Genomic DNA, 18,790 nt, shown 5'->3' with positions numbered 1-18,790 from the left:
TCGAATCGAAGGCATGGGAACAGTATCGCTCTCGCATCAGCGCAAGCCAAATGTTTTCTTCCCCTTCAGGTCAATTCACATTCCGCGAGGTTTTATGGGCTTCTCTGGCTCTCTCTATGCACGGAGATGAATCAATCCTTAATCCCCAGCCCACGAAAAAGGCGCGGGATGGCGTCAAGCGCTGGCCGGTGGGTCACTGAACCGTCTCTCACTGGCCACAGATAAATCAGCGGCGGAGAGAGGGAGGGAGGGAGTGCCTGAGGGGAGACGGGCGCGCCTGGGCTGGGAGCCAGAGCGGAGGAGAGAGGCGAAGCGGCCCCCAGAAAGGAGTCCGGGGGGCACGCGAAGAGAAGACGACGACGGCGAGAGTGCGGAGAGACGGGCACAAGCGCGCCGGAGAGCGGGTTGGCGCGCCAAAGGCTGGGCGGGAAAGTCGCGTGAAGTGAGCCGGAGAAGGCGCCGCGCCGGCCTCGTTTCGGAGTCGAAGGCGGGAAAGGCAGTGCCGGAGGCTCCCCTCTCGTCCTTTTCGGGCGGCCCGAGAGAGAGAGAGAGAGAGAGAGAGGTCCCGCTCCGGTCCGGCTCCTTGCCGCCAGGCGTCGACGAAAGAGGGAGGGCGCCGCCACCATGCGCTTCGGCGACGGTCCCGAAGGCTCCGCTTGGGCAGCCCCAGCTTGGAACCAGAGCCGGCGCCGTTCCGGGGAGGCGGAGGAGGCGCGGCGCTCGGCCGGCGGCGGGAACGCGAGCAGCTCCTTCTACGAGCGGGACGAGGAGCTGGCCAAGCTGGAGATCGGCGTGCTGGCGCTGACCTTCGTCCTGGCCGTGCTGGGCAACGCGCTGGTGCTGCTGGCGCTCCGGCGCACGCCGCGGCAGAAGGCGTCCCGCATGCACCTTTTCATCCGGCACCTCAGCTTGGCCGACCTGGCGGTGGCTTTCTTCCAGGTCCTGCCGCAGCTGTGCTGGGAGGTGACCTACCGCTTCCAGGGGCCCGACGGGCTGTGCCGCGTGGTGAAGCACCTGCAGGTCTTCGGCATGTTCGCCTCGGCGTACCTGCTGGTGGTGATGACGGCCGACCGCTACATCGCCGTGTGCCACCCGCTCAAGACGCTCCAAGCGCCGGCGCGCCGCTCGCGCTTCATGATCGCGGCCGCCTGGGCGCTCAGCTTCCTGCTCAGCCTGCCGCAGTACTTCATCTTCTCGCTCACCGAGATGGACAGCAGCTCGCAGGTCTACGACTGCTGGGCCCACTTCATCGAGCCCTGGGGAGCCCGCGCCTACATCACCTGGATCACCGGCGGCATCTTCGTGGCGCCCGTCCTCATCCTGGCCACCTGCTACGGCTTCATCTGCTACCACATCTGGAGCAACGTCCGCGACAAGACACGGCGGCAGCGGCCCCAGGCGCCGCGCCCGCCCCCGGGGGGCGCCCTCCGCCAAGGGCTGCTCGGCGCGCCCTGTGTCAGCAGTGTCAAGAACATCTCCCGCGCCAAGATCCGCACCGTCAAGATGACCTTCGTGATCGTCTCGGCGTACATCGTCTGCTGGGCGCCCTTCTTCACCGTCCAGATGTGGTCCGTCTGGGACTGGCACTGGCACACCTCCTGGACCGGTAGGTAGGCGCTGCTGTGGCCCTCGCGGCTCTCCCTTCTCTTGTCTACAATCTCCAGTTGCCTTCTTAAATAGTATGCGAGGGTCAGCTCGCTCTCGCGGAAGTTTGTGATCCTGCACCTCAGCTTGACATCCCGAACTGAAAGCAGTTTAGATGGAATTGACATGTAGCGTCACCCTAAGCATCTTTCAGAGAGGTTTGTTCTTAAGTAAATAAGCATAAGATTGCAGCATGAATTTCAAGCAGTGTGTTTAGGATCAACCCCCCCCCCTGGATAAAATGGCATCTAAATTAGTGTCGCTGGAATTGCACGAAAAATGCACAAAGTTTCAAGTCTCATTAGTTAGACCTGCTTAAGAGTAAATGCATACTGGCTTGTGGTGTTAACATTTCCAAATGAAAAATCATTGCAAGGAGGTAGAGGTTTTAAGGTGCCTAAAAGAATAGCACTGCATGAACAGAATGTTTTGTGGATTTTTTTTCCAAATGAAACTTGGGTGACACACACATAGTTCTGATGAGAAGTTTATTCTGTTTCTATACACGGAGTTCTGAAACATGAAAACTTGTGCTGGAATAAATTTGGCTAGTTTCTAAGGTGCTACTGGACAGAGTGGTAAGGCAGCAGACATGCAGTCTGAAAGCTCTGCCCATGAGGCTGGGAGTTCAGTCCCAGCAGCCGGCTCAAGGTTGACTCAGCCTTCCATCCTTCCGAGGTCGGTAAAATGAGTACCCAGCTTGCGGGGGGGGGGAACGGTAATGACTGGGGAAGGCACTGGCAAACCACCCTGCATTGAGTCTGCCATGAAAACGCTAGAGGGCATCACCCTAAGGGTCAGACATGACCCAGTGCTTGCACAGGGGATACCTTTACCTTTATAGTAACAAGAGATTTAACTTTTAGTCTCTAAATAATTGAGCTTTTAGTCTGTGGGACTACATGGTGGTAGTATAAAGGAACCTGTTGAAACAGTAAGGAGAGCCCACTCTGTTTTCTCTAATTGTGAACAGAATTCAGAGATTGCTCTGAAGAATCTTGCTTGTGTAAGAAGCCTTATTTTTAGCTGTGAACAGCATTTTACTCCTATAGATGTTTTTGTGATGTTTCACTGAAGTCAGTCAAGGAGATGTTCCACTCAAACAGTACAGTAAGTATACAGATCTCCATGCAGCTAGAAGTCACCAAAAGCCTCTTTCCCTAATTTCACCTTTCTCTAATTCTGCCTCTTCAGATAGCAGCTTGCTGCCAGTTTAAAAAGGTGTTTCAGTTATTTTAAATATAAAGAAAAAAGATTAGTGCTTTCTTGTATACAACACCAAGTAAATAGTATGAGTTTTAGAGTCAAACTATGTATCATGGTTTCAAAATAAGAAGAGCTGATTTTTATACCCCACTTTTCACTGCCTGAAGGAGTCTCAAAGCAGCTTACAATCGCCTCCTGTGAGGTTGGTGGGGCCAAGAGACTGCATTGTAAGAACAGCTCTATCAGGACTGTGACGAGCCCAAAGTCACGCAGCTGGCTGCATGCAGAGGAGCACGGTATCAAATCCAGTTCACCAGATTAGAAGCTGCCACTCTTAACCACTACACCAAGAGTTGAAGCAGAGTCAAATAATGTCAAATTGTAGGTAAAAGCAAATTATCGTATGCCATTAAAGATTTATTGATTGACTGCAAATGAATTATGCTTATTTTTGGGAAGCAAGCATGTTTTACTAGAATTGCCTTCAAATGGTTCCATGGTTTATATTTAAAACATGTACATAATGGTAGTTGAAATGTCATAACCCACAGTCACTTACAGTGCAATTCTAAACATAATTACACCAGTCTGAGTCCATTGAAGTAAATAAATTTAACATAGTATAAATTTGTTTTGGATTGAGCTGTTATTTTTTCCCTGTCTGCTCTATTTAGGTGTGCTTTTAATGTACCATTTTATAGTAAAGCCATCTACTTTTGTAATAGCTAATGAAATATTTAACTGGAGAGGATTTCACTGTGCATTGGATAGTCCAAGGTAGCTCAGGCTCATCAGATATTGAAAGCCAAGCAGGTTCTGCCCTGGTTAGTAATTGGATGGGAGGCCATCAAGAAGTCCAAGGTTGCAATACAGTTAGGAAATGGCAAACCACCTCTGAATGTCTCTTCCTTTCAAAACCCTGCGAAGTCTCCATGAGTCAGCTGTGACTTGATGGCAAAAAGGAGAGAGGGGGGGGGGATTAAATCTAGAGGCTGATCACTGCAATTAATACAATAAGGTTTATTATTAAAATGTAAGTTTAGAAACTTCAAATGACAAGCTGCATACGTTTCATTTTCAACATGCCATATCTTTTTACTCAACCAAACAATGCATATTATAGAATTTATACCCCTAACTATTTTTGCCTTATCAATAAACCTCTGCAAAGTGGATTATAAGAAAATATTGATTCCATGCACTATTCATTGGCAATGTACAATGATCAATCAGTAGTAATTCCTGAAAAATAAGTAGTTATCAGTAGAGATTACAGGAATTACTGATGTGAATCCATTTAAAAATTCTGTCCCTGAGGACCGTATATTACCATGCCTGATTAGGATGCCTTTGAAAATGGATCTAGGTTTAGAAATGGTTTTCTGTTGTGGTTTAAATAATTTGATATTCTGTCAGCTTTAGTCCTCAGTTCAGTGGTGTTGGTTTAAGTGCTTTGTTTAAACAGAGATCTTGTATCAGTCATCTATAAAACATTTCATTTTTTTCTGTAATCAGATACAGATTTTATTTACCTTTTATGCATATCCAGATGTACAGCCTAGTGTATTATCTATACTGCACTGATTTAAATAGAACATTTTCTGACAAGGTAATGCTACAAATTACACCACTCTTAAATCTGTTATTTAATTATTTTTATTAGATTTCTTTACCAGCCTCCCAGAAAGCTGGCTCTATTTTCCTTGTTTTATATGCAGGCCTGTAGCCAGAGTAATTTTATGGGAAGGGAATGAGTACAGGGGTGATGAGCACATCATTATTTATTTACTTTATTATATATTTTTATTTTATAATTTATCAATGTTCTACTTGAGAATCAAAATGGATTACATGACATAAAACAATGTAATCAAATAGCATGAGAGACCTAATGAGGAATAAGAAATCCCAGAATTCCATCACTTCCCCTGGAAATAATGGCTATATCAGAGGATAGAGACTATGGTATGATATCTGATTAATGTCTCTCCCCCACCTTCCCTTGGCTTAGTCCCCAAAATCTCCAGGGATTTCCCAATGGGGTGTTGGCAACCCTAGTGAGTATGGGCACATACACTTGTCTTTTGCAGCTACTGCCTGCCTGGCGTGCAGGGGGAGGGGAGTTTTTTCCCCTCATGCAGATGGGAAGGGAAGCTGTGGAGGCTGCCCTTTACAAATTCGAAGATTTCCCTCTCCCCTGCTGAGCCCAATTAAAAGAGAAGGCAAAATTATTATCAGAACCAATTCTATGTCACCATTTTGTGGCATTTCAAAATGCTGTGGTGCCCTTGATCTACTGTGGGCTTTTAGTGCGGAGCTCTTTTCCCCACACCACCTCAAGTGTTTTCAAGGGCCAAAACAGGTGTGTAAAATGGTAATGAGTTCACTTGTGAAAAACAGAATACAGAAGCACTGGGTACTGCCACCCAACTCCAATCCCAACTACCTTTAAACACTCTCTACCTGGGCTAAAATAGAACCAAAAAAGCTGCTGCCTTATTTGCTATGTTGCTGCTAATCAGGGAATCCATGACTGGCATGAACTAGCAAGTTAAGATGCAAAACAGACTGTGTCATGAGCACAACAGGAAGAGCAAAGAGAAGGGAAGGAAAATCTCTCCTTCTTTGGCAAAGCCTGGGAAGGAGGGAGGAGGGCGGAAGGAAAATCTCTCCATCATTGGCAAATCCTCTCATTGCCAGAAGATTTGTGACAGATTTCACACCAATCCATAGTGCTGTTTGGAAGGGCATGACAAATCATTGCATTTTATGCACTACTGTGCTTATGAGCCTTTTTATATAACCTACCCTTTTTCCTAATGGGAACTTTAAGTGACTTACATTTTTTCTACTGTCCCCATTTTCTTCCTCATAAGAACCCTATGAGATTGTGTGACTGGGACAGAATCACCAAGCAAGCTTCCATGGCACTTGGGGATTCAGTGGGCTGGAAATAGTATAGTCCTGTTTAGGATGATGCTGATAATTATTTTCATACAAAACCCCAATGCTTTTAAAAGTTGCTAAAGCCCTGGTCCATTATTTCTATCTTAAAATGTCAGAATCAGAAATAAATGATTATTCTCAGATGGAATGTTGTTGCTAAGAAATGTACCTCTTTTTCTTGACAGAGTCGGAGAACATTGTAATCACAGTCACTGCCCATTTAGCCAGCTTGAACAGTTGCTGCAATCCATGGATTTACATGTTCTATAGTGGGCACCTTCTGCAAGATTTCATTCAAAGGTTTCCATGCTGTCAAAAACTACAACAAACACTGAACAAAGAAGATTCTGAGAGCATCAGCAGGCGACAGACTTCTTTCACCAATAACAGAAGTCCAACAAACAGTTTAGAAACATGCAGAGAATCTCCAAATTCATCAAAGTCTATGAAGTTCATCCCTAGTTGTTCCTGAGCCATATATGCAATTCTGATGGCCCTTGAGTGCCAGATCAGCACTTTAGCACTTTATCTGATCACATCTACCAGTTATCATACAGTAAAGGAACTAATAAGATTAACAAAAATGGAAGCTTATTATTTATGTGTATGGTATTTTTGCTTTGATGTAAATTGATGCTATAAATTAGTCCAGAAAATTGTGTATTCAGTGCAGTGAAAAAATACGTGGAATATTTTTCTAAAATATATATTGTTAATATATAGTTTGCTTTCAGGACAACTGTTATATAGCATGTAAGATTAAATAGAGATGCTACCTAAACACAGTAAGGATGTTGATTCAAACCTCTCTTGGAATTCAACCATGTGTACATTTTCTACAAAATCAAGGTGACATGAAATTTATATAAGACATTGTGTCACTGCAAAATCCTACAGGTAAGTGCTTTTTCAAGCCAACATGTAATTCAAATCAGGACTGTGCTTATGATTAGCTTTCATCACTGAGTTTTAACTTTTAAATTTATTTTATTTATTACATTTATATACCACCCTCCCTTTTGGTTCAGGGCAGTTTACACTGAAAGATGAGTAGTACAGTACAAATAAAGAATAATTAACTTTATAACATATCAACCAGTGGAACTTGTAACATTTTCAGCTGTAGAAACTTTAAACTTTACAACTCTGCAACTGAGTAATTCCATATATTTGTTGATTCAGATTTTCTAGGAGTGTTCACAGTGGGAGGGGTCTCTAGGCTCTTGGTGGCTGTTTCATTGGCCTTGACCGAAGGCTTGGTGGAAGAGCTCTATCTTAACAGGCCCTGTAGAATTGTTTTAGTTCCAGCAGGGCATTGATCTCATCTGGGAGCTCATTCTACCAAGTGAAGGCTAGGACTGAAAAAGCTCTGTCTCTGGTCAAGACCAGATGAGCCTCCTAGAGGCCAGGGATCACCAGTTTATTGGTGTTTATGGTGTACAGTACTCTTTGAGGGGAATAGATGGAAAGGCAGTCCCTCAAATAGGGTGAGATCATGTATGGCCAGTTGTTTGTTAATGTTCTCAGACAAAGGCCATTTATACTTTAGCTGAAAAAGAATTCAAGGATCTTTCTTTTTTTCTACTTCCTTATTTGTTTATTTCAGATATACCCCATCCTTTCCCTAATCAGGTTCCAAAAAAACTTATGCTGTTCTCCTTTATTTCATCCTCATAACACCCATGTAAGTTTAGGTTAGGCTGTGTGTGAAGACTGGCCCAAGGTCATTTAGCAAGTTCCCATGGCAGAGTAGGAATTCAAACCTGAGCCTACCCAAATCTAGTCTGATACTCTAACCATACACCGTACTGGCTGTTCTTCAGTTTTTGTATAGCTGCTGGTGAATTTGTTTTTCCAGCTGCTGATGTATTTGGAAATTTTGGTGATTTAAATCCAGTTCAGACATCCAGTCAAATTCATGGACCTTTCCAGAAGGACCTCAACATTCCCTTTGGTTTGGACTAATGAGGCTTCTGTGTCCTTGCTGAAGGAGTTCCTGCCTCCCTGAATGCCATTTTTCCCAAACTGAAACAGAATTGGGGAAACATTGTTTATCCCATCTGATGGCTGCATACACTTTTAGAGGGAGTTCTCTGTGAGGATCTGAAGCTAGCATATGGCTGCCAGTCCCCATGTAAAACATGCAACAAATGTCATATCTTATGTGTATATTTCAGTTCTTGTGCCATACCAATAAGATCTATTTGGAAGGAGACTTCTGGAATAATACGTTGTTCATGTTGACTTTCTTAACCAAAAAACCCTCCATTCAGTAGAATTTCAATGCAAATGAATATTTCCTCCTTGTATTAACACACAAAGCAGTATTGTTTGACTTCCAGGATGTACTCTAGCTTGAATAAACATTCAGTTTTGTTTGAAATGTTCATTAAGTTATGTATCTATTAGGTTTATGTTTATCAGAAGAGAATAAAATTAATTGGATATAAAATTATGTGGGTAAATAATTTCTCCACAGTGCTTCTACTGGGAGAATTTCTGATTCATCATTTACAGAAACAGATAGCATCATCAATAGGCAAGACAATTTGGCAATTAATATATTCTTGTTTCAATTTAGGTTTTTAAAACTCAGGACATTTTTTGACGGGAAAACCTACAAATCTATGAAAAGTAAAAGCTGTTTTGAAAGGGAATTGTCTTGCTTTTACACAAACCTATGCTAGACATATTTGGAATTCAATGCATTCATATATTCAGACAAATATTTATGATTCACTGTAAGAATAAGAAGCATCCAACAATGTGCTCGAGGAAAAAGAAGATGTAATAATCACAACTGTGGGAAGTTAACATTTTTTCAGAAAACTCAAATTTCCCAATATTTGGAAGATGATAATGCCAACAACTAAAGGCAGTCAAAGATGATGTAATAATTCAAACAGAAGTAAACTGATATTTCCTGAAGAAAATAAAATCCTCATTTGAGGGTTTTCCTTATAATATCAGGGGGAAATAGTTAACATAATAATGCTGATGACAAAACCCAGTGAATATTCTCTAGGGATGAATGGATATACGACAAAATTATCGCTACAGAATATGGAATCTTTGGAATACGGGTAAAATTCTAACAGCATATTTTATCAAATCAATAGTTAATACTTCTGAGAAAGACAAAGAACTGTAAAGTTGCAAGAATTGACTAAGATGGTACAAATTATTGGGAAATTAAAGTTTGAATTCACTGGTTTTCAGTTATTAATTTTTTATAAAAGGAATTGCATTTTGATGTTTTGTGAAACAATGAAAGAAGTTTTACATTGTCTTAACATCACATATCTTTGTCACATTTTATTTTTGTTATATAGCTTCCTGCTTATATATGTAGAGACGTTGTTCTTGTTGACTTAGTAAATAACTGTTCAATGTATATTTAAATAAAATATTTAAAAAGTAAAAGTTATTGGATAAATCTGCTATTTCAGATTTATATGACTAGTGCAAATTCAGGAGAAACATTACATCCTGAGAAAGATAATTAAATTGTACTCTAGAGCAGTGGTCCCCAACCGCCGGTCCGGGGGACTGGGACCGGTCTGTGGATCAGTCGGTACTGGGCTCATCCTTGTCCTTCTCCCCAGCTGCTGCCTCGGGGGCTGCCCTACCACTCTGCCGCTGGCTCACCTTTAGTGCTCTCTGGTAGCCGCCATGTCTGGGGCTCCCCCTCGGTATGGCACTGTGCAGCTGAAGTTGGCAGCACCTCCCAGTGGGTGGTTGGGGACCACTGATCTAGAGTGTCTAAGACCATGGCCTAAGTCCTTCTTATTTATTTAAACTTCCTTCTTATTTATTTATATCTATTGGCTGCTGCTCTTAGCCAGCCAGCTTGCAGTGGCTAACAAGAAATCTAAAATATAGAGTTAAAAATTATTAACCTTAGTACAATAGACTAAAACACAACATACAATTCCTCCACCTCACCATACAACCCCCCCTACTGCCACTCCCAGGTAGATGAAGATGTTACCCAATTGGGGGATATTAGAAGAGGGACCCAAGATATCCCCTTAGCCTGGCCTTAACCAAAAACCTGGCAGAAGAGCTCCATCTTACAGGCCCTATAGAACTACATTATCCCCTGCAGGTCCCATAGCTCTTCTAGGAACTCATTCCACCAGGCAGGGGTCAGGGTCAAAAAGCCCTAGCACTGGTTGAGGCCAGGCAAATCTCGGGGTTGGGGATCACCAACCTGTTAGTATTCACAGAACAGAGAGCCCTGCAAGGGGCATAGGGAGTTAGACGATCCCTCAGATACGCTGGGCCCAGACCATGAATGGCCTTAAAGGTCAGAACCAAAACCTTGAAGTTGATCTGGAATTCAACTGGCAGCTAATGCAGCAGCCTCAGTGCAGACTGGTTATGGGATCTCCATGGTATTCTAGTGAGAAAACTAGCAGCTGCATTTTGTACCAGATGTAGTTTCCAGGACAAAGGGAAGGGAAGGCCCATGTAGAGTGAGTTACAGAAATCTAATCTGGAGATGACCATCACATGGATCACTGTGGCTAGATGTTCCGGGGCCATAAAGGTGCTTGTAGCCTTGCTTGGCATAAATGGTAAAATGCCAACTGGGCTGCCTTGGTGACCTAAGCCTCCATTGACAAAGAGACATCAAGAGTTATGCCCAAATTCCTGGCCAAGTACAAGATCTTCAATTGCACACCATCCAGGCAGGGTGAGCGTGCTTCCTCTTCCAGTCCCTTTTTACCTAGCCAATAACCTTCATCTTGGAAGGGTTGAGTTTCAGCCAACTTTGCTTGAGCCAGACCATCATTGCTTCCACACAACTGGCAAATGATTCTGGGGGGAGTCTGGGTGGCCATCCATCTCCATGAAGAGATAGAGCTGGGTGTCATCAATGTACTAGTGTCAACCCAACCTATAATTCTGGACTAGCTGGGCCAGAGGATGCATAAAGATGTTAAACAGCATGAGGGAGAGTATCGCATCTTGCATAACACCGCAAGGAAGTTGGTAGTACTGCACTGATTCTTCCCCACTGCCACCCTCTGGTTCTGGTTCTGGGAGAAGGAGAACAGTCACTGAAGGGCAGTCCCCTAAATATCAGCCTGGGCTGGGTGATTCCAAACATATTTATTTTGTTGCATGATTTCTGGAGGCTGCAGAGAAGTGGTGAAGGGAAGTGTTTTTAGACATGGATTTATTTTTTTTTCAGTTTTATTATTCAAGACCTTGGCTTAAGAACAAAAAATGAAAGAAAGTAGGTATGATTTAATTTTTTTACTGCTGTTCACTTGTTTTTGCTTTATTGTTTTAGACATGAGCTACCTTGAGCAGATCTGGAGAGGTAGCATCCAAATAGTCTCAATAAATACGTAAATAAACATCTAATTCTATCAGACTCATCTCAGTTGTCTCTTAGAACAATATTTATGAAACAGGGGAAAGGCATGGGAGGGCAGCAGATAATTTTATAGGTCAAAACACTACATACATAACTTGCTTAACCAGATTGTATCATTAAAGATATCTTTCATCTGAAGTTTTCTCAACCAAATGTCAAATAAAGTATGCAGGCAGTGGAGGAAGATCTGAAGCTTGATTATAGCTTGCAGCTGGCTAAAATTATCCTCTTGAGCAGTAATAATTCTTAACTATATTATCAACATTTGAGACTGACAAGCAATTTCAAAAGGGCTTAGTGGAAATTTCTGTCCTTGCAAAAACAACAATATAGCACCTAAGAATTCAGAAAATTTATCCAAATAACAATAAGAAAACATTTGTGTTCTCCCACTTCCATAACTCTTGACACGCTCTAAAGAAGGTGTGGTTACAATGTATTCTTATCGTTTGTTAGTAAAATATACACAGAACAAAATGGCGGTTTGATCCTTTCATTAAAGCTGCTGTTTTTCCTTTTCACTTGCTAGCTTTTCACACAATTGGAATTCATCAAATTATATATTATGCCATATAGCTGGCATCATTCAGGGTGGTGAATCAATCAATCAAATTTTATTTATGGTAATTCAGACCAAGGGTTCTGAGTCCTAACGGGAGAAGAGATGAATGATTAAATAGAAAAGTATGTAAGAGAAGAATCTCTAGAAATTAAAAGAAAAAGAAGAAAACATGTGCATTTATTTATTTGATTGATATACCACCCTCCCCAGTTAATTTAATTTCTGAACATTTTATCATAAATTTAAAGCCACAACCTCAATATAGCTGATTGTTATACACAATTTCAAATAAAAGCATCTACAGGAATTTTGATCCAAAATCCTTGTACTCATACATCCGGTTGTGAGAGCCATATAATATTTCTGCAATGCTATTATGGCACAAGCTTTTAGAATCATTTTGATGCTACAGCTATTGATATGCCCCACCCTTAACACATATGTTCAACCAAATATATTTTAGGAATGTATGTAAGTCAGCAAATTCAGCAGAAAATACATTTTGCCACAAAAAATTATTAAATTTCTTCATAACACATATTTGATAGGCATTGTGGACCTCCAGTGATTCTACAAGATTAGCTAGCTGCTATAAATATTTATCAGAATGTTATATCTAATATGAGGAAATGCATTTTTGCATTTGAACGTAGCAAAATCTTGGTCTTGAATTCTGAAAAGTTTTTCTCTCTCTTGGCAGAGAACAGATAGGAGGGGGGAAATCAATTCAATTGCCTTCCAGCCACATCTCAGTTGCTCTTTTAGAAATGCTAATAGGTCTAGCGCAGCCTTTCTCAACTTTTTTACCATTGAGAAATCTCTGAAACTTTATTCGGGCTTTGAGAAACCTTGGACGTGGCATGATTGTGCAGAATATGGTTGAGAAGCTCAGCTGTGTACATGTTCCCGTGACACCCCTCCCCTCCCCCTCCCCTCCAGCCTATCATTGGCCATTTTGGAAGGGTGTATGTGTGATAAAGCATAATAAGAGTTTAATATGCTGGTTTAAAATTGTCTTTTATATTCTGTATATGCCTGGGTCTTTTATGGAATATACTGCTTCTGACAACTTTGCCTTTGATAGTACATGATGCCGTTTAAGAGACATGAAATTCCATTTATCCAGAACTTGATGGATGAGGTCTTTCTGAAGCTTTTACTACCACAGAACAATACAATTAATCTTGGCACAGCAACATTCTTCTTGAAGTTCCAGTGCATTTCACATAACATCTTGCTTAGGCTTGACTGAGTTTCACAAAATAATAAGAGATTACTTGTTTAGCTGTGTCTAGCACGAACCTTTGTGTAGTATTTCTGTTCTTTTAATCTGTCTCAAAAATAATTATTCTTCCCAGATAAGGGGACAAAAATAGTACATTGTGTCCATCTTTAGTCCTCTATGGGGACTGGAACCGCCAAGGAGGTATTTCTGAGTGGGGAGTTTATGCTGGAAAAGTGTTTTAAAAAACCCAGTTCCCTGGCATTTGGGTTCCCCATATTCTTCTCTGATCAATAGTATTTCTAAGAAAATTGTGGTTTGGCCCAAGGTCTCAGATAAATTCAGCAGAGAGCTAACATTCCAGTCTTATAGATGGTTCATGTTATTGTAATTGCAAAAACCAGTGATATATGCATATTCAAATAAATGTATTTGGACCATCAGGAAGTAGAACTTACTAAACAATTGAGAGATCTTAGTAAGTTTCAGAAAGATTACTGTAATAATAATACAATAATGCTTGCTAATGCAGATGAAATTCACATTTTTTAATTTAAGAAGTAATTTAAGAAGAAAGGCCATCTGTAATAGATAAAGATTTCCAGTATTGCATAGTTATAGTTATAGTTATAGTTATAGTTATAGTTATAGTTATAGTTATAGTTATAGTTAGTTATAGTTAGTGTTAGTGTTAGTGTTAGTGTTAGTGTTAGTGTTAGTGTTAGTGTTAGTGTTAGTGTTATTATTTAATTTATATCCCGCCTCCCCCCGGAGGCTCAAGGCGGGTCACATAAAAACCAATCCCCTAAAAAAATAAAAGCACAATAAAACATAATACAATTAATACAAAAGTTACGACAAGAATGTCGGCAAAATTCAATGTAGCTTACCCAATTCCACACCCCCTAAGAAGGGAAAGGGAGGGGGCAGATGACAGACGCAACCGTCACATTTGTTACAAGATCTTCTTGTTGCCCGGCCTCAACCGAAAGCCTGGCAGAAGAGCTCCATCTTGCAGGCCCTGCGGAATGATGACAATGACCTGAGACGTGATCTTAAGTTGCCAGAGAGGGTAAGCGCGCTTCCTGGTCTGCTCCCCTATGGCCCAACCACAGGACCTCCGTCTTGGAGGGGTTGAGTTTCAGGCAACTCTGCTCAAGCCATCCAGCCACTGCTTCCAAACATCTGGTGAATGGTTCTGGGGGAGAGTCCGGGCGGCCATCCATGAGGAGAAAGAGCTGAATGTCTTCAGCATACTGATGGCAGCCCAGCCCATAATTCCGCACCAGTTGATCCAGAGGGAACATAAAGATGTTGAATAATGTGGGAGAGAGCACCGAGACCTGTGGGACCCCACAAGGGAGCCGGTAAGGGCACGATAATTCCTCTCCCAGACCCATTATGCCGCCGAAAAAGCCGCGTCAGCAAAATGCGGAAGAAAGCGCAGCTTCCGGGTGACCAGGGTGCAACCAGAGGCGGCGCCCGGATTGCCATATGCATAATCAGTTACTCTGGGTTTTGCCGCCGCCGCGCACCGCCCCGTGCATAACCGGTGTGCGTTGCGTCTTCCCCCTCCGCGTTTTCCATGTGACCCGAAATCGCCGTTTCGGCGGCCGTGCATAATGGGCCCCACAGCTACCCTCTGTGTCAGGTTTTGGAGGAAGGAGCGTATCCAGTCAAGGCTGTAACCCTTATCCCCGTACCGGCGAGATGGCTCTCTAGCAGCTCGTGATCGACCACGTCAAACGCGGCCAACAGATCTAAAAGAACTAGCACAGGAGAGCCGCCTCGGTCAAGCTGGCGACAGAGGTCATCCAACAAGGAGACCAACACCGTCTCAACCCCATGACCAGGACGGAAGCCAGACTGGTATGGATCGAGCGCTGAAGTATCTTCCAGGAACTCTAGGAGCTGGTCCGCCGCAGCCCTTTCCACCACCTTACCTAGGAATGCTAAGTGCACTACCGGGCAGTAGCTTGCGGGGTCATGCGGGTCCAGAGATGGTTTCTTGAGGAGAGGGCACACCACCGCCTCCCTCAACGCCTCAGGGAACTCCCCCGACTGGAGAGAGCAGTTGATGATGTCCCTGAGCTGATCACCTATTCATCCATCACTCCCCTTAAGGAGCCAAGACAGACAGGGATCGAGGGGGCAAGTGGTCACCCTCATCCTCCCTAGCAACCCGTCCACTTTGGATAGAGAGAGCTGCCTGAAGCCATCAAACGTTGCCTCCAAAGGCGACCAATGGGCCTCCAGTTCATTAACTGTATTAACCGTTACAGTTCATTAACTGTAATATGTGCAAATATGTGATTTGCACATATTATTACTGGCTTTCATTATTACTTAAACAAAAGAATTTTATGTGGAAACGATTTCTTGTTAGTGGAGGATTATGCAAATCATACTTGCTTAAATATTTATACACATGTAATGAAATGTGTCAAGGGAAAGGGACCTTGTGGGCATTTGATCTGAAAAAAACTTCAGTAAATTTTTAAAATCCTTTTGGTTTCTATCTGTGCAGCAGTAATCTGCACACTGTCCAGGCTGGGCAAGCATGCTTCCTCCACTGGTCTCTTCCAACTCAGAACCTCTGTCTTTTAAGGGTTCAATTTCAGGCAAGTCTGCTTTAACCATTCAGCCACAGCCTCCAGACATCAGCCGAGTTGTTCTGGGGTGGAGTTTGACCAGACACTAGCACCCTACCTGTCCTCTGAACACTTGGCCACAGTGATCTATGCAATGGTCACTTCCAGATTAGACTTCTGCATTGGTTGCCAGTTCGCTTCCAGATCAAGTTCAAGGTACTGTTTTTGAACTTTGGGGCTATATGCAGCTTGGGTCCTACCTATCTGCGGGACCGCTTACCTCCTTATGCTCCCCGCAGAGCTCTTCACTCTGCAGGTATGAATTTGCTGATGGTCCCAGGGCCTGGGGAAGTACGCCTGACCTGGGGCTGGGGGTGGCGGTATAGAAATGTAATAAACAAACAAACAAATAAACAAATAAACAAACAAATAAATAAAATCGGGAGATAGAGCTGGGTGTTGTCAGCATATTGAGAACACCCATGAAAGAACCCTCAAATCAGCTGGGCAAGAGGGAACATGAATATGTTGAATACCATTGGAGAAAGGAGCAAGCCCTGTGGAACTCCACATCAGAGCATCCAGCAATGGGACTGGTCCTCCTCAACCACAACCCTTTATCCCTGGTTAAAGCAGACTGGAGAAAGGAGACTAGCCAATGTGAGCTGCCCCCCTTATTCCAGTGTCAATGAGGTGGCAAGAAAAAAGCTCATGGTCGCCAACATTGACTGCTGCAATGAGATCTAGCATCACAAGAAGTGCAGATCTGCCTTGGACCAGCTCCTTCACAGGTCATCCATCAGAGTGACCAGTGCCTTTTCCATTCCATGACCAGTTTGGAAGCCAGACTGAAATGGGTCGAGGATCAAAGCTTCATCTATATATGCTAGGTATGTTCATGATAGCCCACTCAGCCACCTTTCCCCAAAAATGCTTGGTACAAGATGGGGGTAGTAGTTGGTAGGGTTCCATGTGTCCACTGATTATTTCTTCAGCCACCTTTCCCCAAAAATGCTTGGTACAAGATGGGGGTAGTAGTTGGTAGGGTTCCATGTGTCCATATATGGTCATATCACCCAATAAATGTTTTAACGAATTTATAATATATTTAAAAATCAATTAATTCATCCCCATTCAGGAAACTCTTCCAGAGCTATCAAGAATCCCCAGGGTTTCATGAAACCCTGTTTGAGAAAACCTACCCGCTTGGCAGCTGTTTTTAGTAGCCAAGAGAGGCAGGGGTCCAGGGGTCATGTGGTATGTCTCACTTTGACTAGTAGGCTATCCTTGGACAGGCACCTGAAGCTGTCAAGAGTCACCCCAAAGACAGCCAAGGGGGCTCTAGTTTGCTCTCTGTATTAATCATTGGAGGTAGATTGTGATAGAATGACAAGATGTTATCTGCAAAATGGCTCACAAAGGTCACACCATTTATATCCAATTCCCTAAACATCGACTGCTTTCCTTTGAGGGTGGGTAAGCAACTGAATTACTCTAAACTATTGTGCCAGGTGTGAGTTTGCAGAAATGATGGGGGTGGTGAAGTAGTCTCCACAGTCTTCACTGCCATCTTATTGGCTCTCATAAGCGTCTCTTAGATGTTCTTGTCACCTCATCATGCGTCTTCTTCCAAACTCTCTTGTCATCCTAGGTCCCACTTTTTCTCACACAGCTCCCTGGTATACCAGGCGGCTGGCTTGAGGTGGGAGTGAAGAGGGCACAAGGGAGTGATGATAGTGGCTGACAACTGGCTATTCAATCGTCAACCAAGTCATCCAATGAGTCACCAGGAGTTTTCGGCTCTTGCAGAGTATTTAAAAATCCATTCAGATCCATAAGTCTTCACAGGTGGGCATAGATGTGTCCCCCACCAATACAAGGACCCTGAACCTGACCCTCAGGGCATAGTGGTCTGACCATGGCACCACATTAATTGCTTTCAGATCCACTCCTAAACCCACCACAAAGATCAGTCCAGGACATAGCCTTCCTGAGGGGCAAGGCCAGTAACAATCTGTGAGAGCCCCAATGTTTCCAGTACTGCAACACCCGGGTAGCTGCCACCTCTTGGAATCCAATTAGCACATCTGCCAGAGCAGAAAGCCGGTGGTACATCAACCAGATGGCCAAACTCTCAATAAAATTCTACCTGAGGCCAACACATTACATTCCTGGGATCTTTTGTGTGGGGAGTGCCCTGTAGGAGTAAGCCTCCTGAATCAGCATTACCACTTCTCCCCATCCCAAGGTCTGCAACTGATGAAGGATTAAAATATCTGGAGAGGTAAGTTCATTCAAAGTAACAGATTGTAAGGACACTCTTTTATTTAACTTTTGTCAGAAATGACACTGAGGCATCATTAACAACAAACAAATAAAAGATTTTTACAAAGAGGAAAAGGGAATAAGGAAGTCAATTTTTTTCTATATAAATCAGATATTATTTAGTTAGAAATTCTTAGTTATAGGCTTCAAAGTAATTCATAAGCTTTTCTCTCACCTATTCTGGTATCCATGGACAATTAATCTTCTAACCTCTCTCAATAATTTTTGTGTAGCCTGCTTTTTTCCTCTATATAAGCTGAATGTCACTCAGAGGTTCGCACTGTTAGTTGAACCCTATTTTAGTGCTCATGGAAATATATACGATGCCTAGAAACCTTGACTATAGAGTACAAATGGAATGAAGAGATTTTAAAAAGAAAAAAAAGAAAAAAAAGAGATGGCATGCATTTTGCTGTTCAACTGCTTTGAGATTCTATATACTAAGTATTTTCTAAATGTAATAACGCTCTTGTTGGATCCAAACATTAATGCATCCTGCCATGAAACATTGGGAGGACTGGAGTCCCTGGGTGGCAAAGCATGATATCTACAGTGCAACTTGAATAATTATGCATTAGGGAGGATGTACAATTAATTAGTCCTTACAGCAGCACACCAGGGGAAGGGTTGTTGTCTCCGTATGCTGGCTTTTAGATCGGAAGCCCAGATTTCCATTCTGAAAGTTATAGTGGTTAATGTAATAATGTGAGAATTAGATCTGATTCAATCACCTTTTATCCCCTGGGTCTGATGCTTATACAGTATTGTATGTCTGGGCATACAGCTTATCATTAAGGGTCTTCTAGGTATGATATTAATAAAAATAAGTCAAATGTCCCATGGCTGTGCTCACCGTTCCTAGGAATTGCTACATGTGTGCAAATGAGGTAATCTGATGAAAGGAC

At 42.9% G+C, this 18,790-nt stretch overlaps 1 protein-coding gene across 2 annotated transcripts; it reads left to right on the top strand.

Annotated features, from left to right (window-relative positions):
* The first annotated feature begins 264 nt into the window (after positions 1-264).
* AVPR1A (arginine vasopressin receptor 1A) lies at positions 265-9,175 on the top strand. Of its 2 annotated transcripts, none has more exons than XM_077338680.1 (2): positions 265-1,606; positions 5,982-9,175. In XM_077338680.1, exons 1-2 carry the CDS (start codon positions 625-627, stop codon positions 6,266-6,268), a joined length of 1,269 nt encoding a protein of 422 aa, XP_077194795.1. In that variant the 5' UTR covers positions 265-624; the 3' UTR covers positions 6,269-9,175. The 2 variants fall into 2 exon arrangements, with proteins under 2 accessions (XP_077194795.1, XP_077194796.1); XM_077338681.1 differs by having other exon boundaries at positions 265-1,610; positions 5,982-6,269.
* The last annotated feature ends 9,615 nt before the right edge of the window (positions 9,176-18,790 follow it).

The sequence above is a fragment of the Paroedura picta genome, chromosome 5 (genome assembly GCF_049243985.1).
Source record: "Paroedura picta isolate Pp20150507F chromosome 5, Ppicta_v3.0, whole genome shotgun sequence".
Classification (NCBI taxonomy): domain Eukaryota; kingdom Metazoa; phylum Chordata; class Lepidosauria; order Squamata; family Gekkonidae; genus Paroedura; species Paroedura picta.
This window is presented reverse-complemented; position numbering and strand designations above follow the sequence as displayed.

Coding starts and splice junctions, on each gene's coding strand:
- AVPR1A (XM_077338680.1), top strand. CDS start 625: ATGCGCTTCGGCGACGGTCCCGAAGGCTCCGCTTGGGCAGCCCCAGCT. Junction 1,607..5,981: donor CTGGCACACCTCCTGGACCG/GTAGGTAGGCGC, acceptor TTTTCTTGACAG/AGTCGGAGAACATTGTAATC.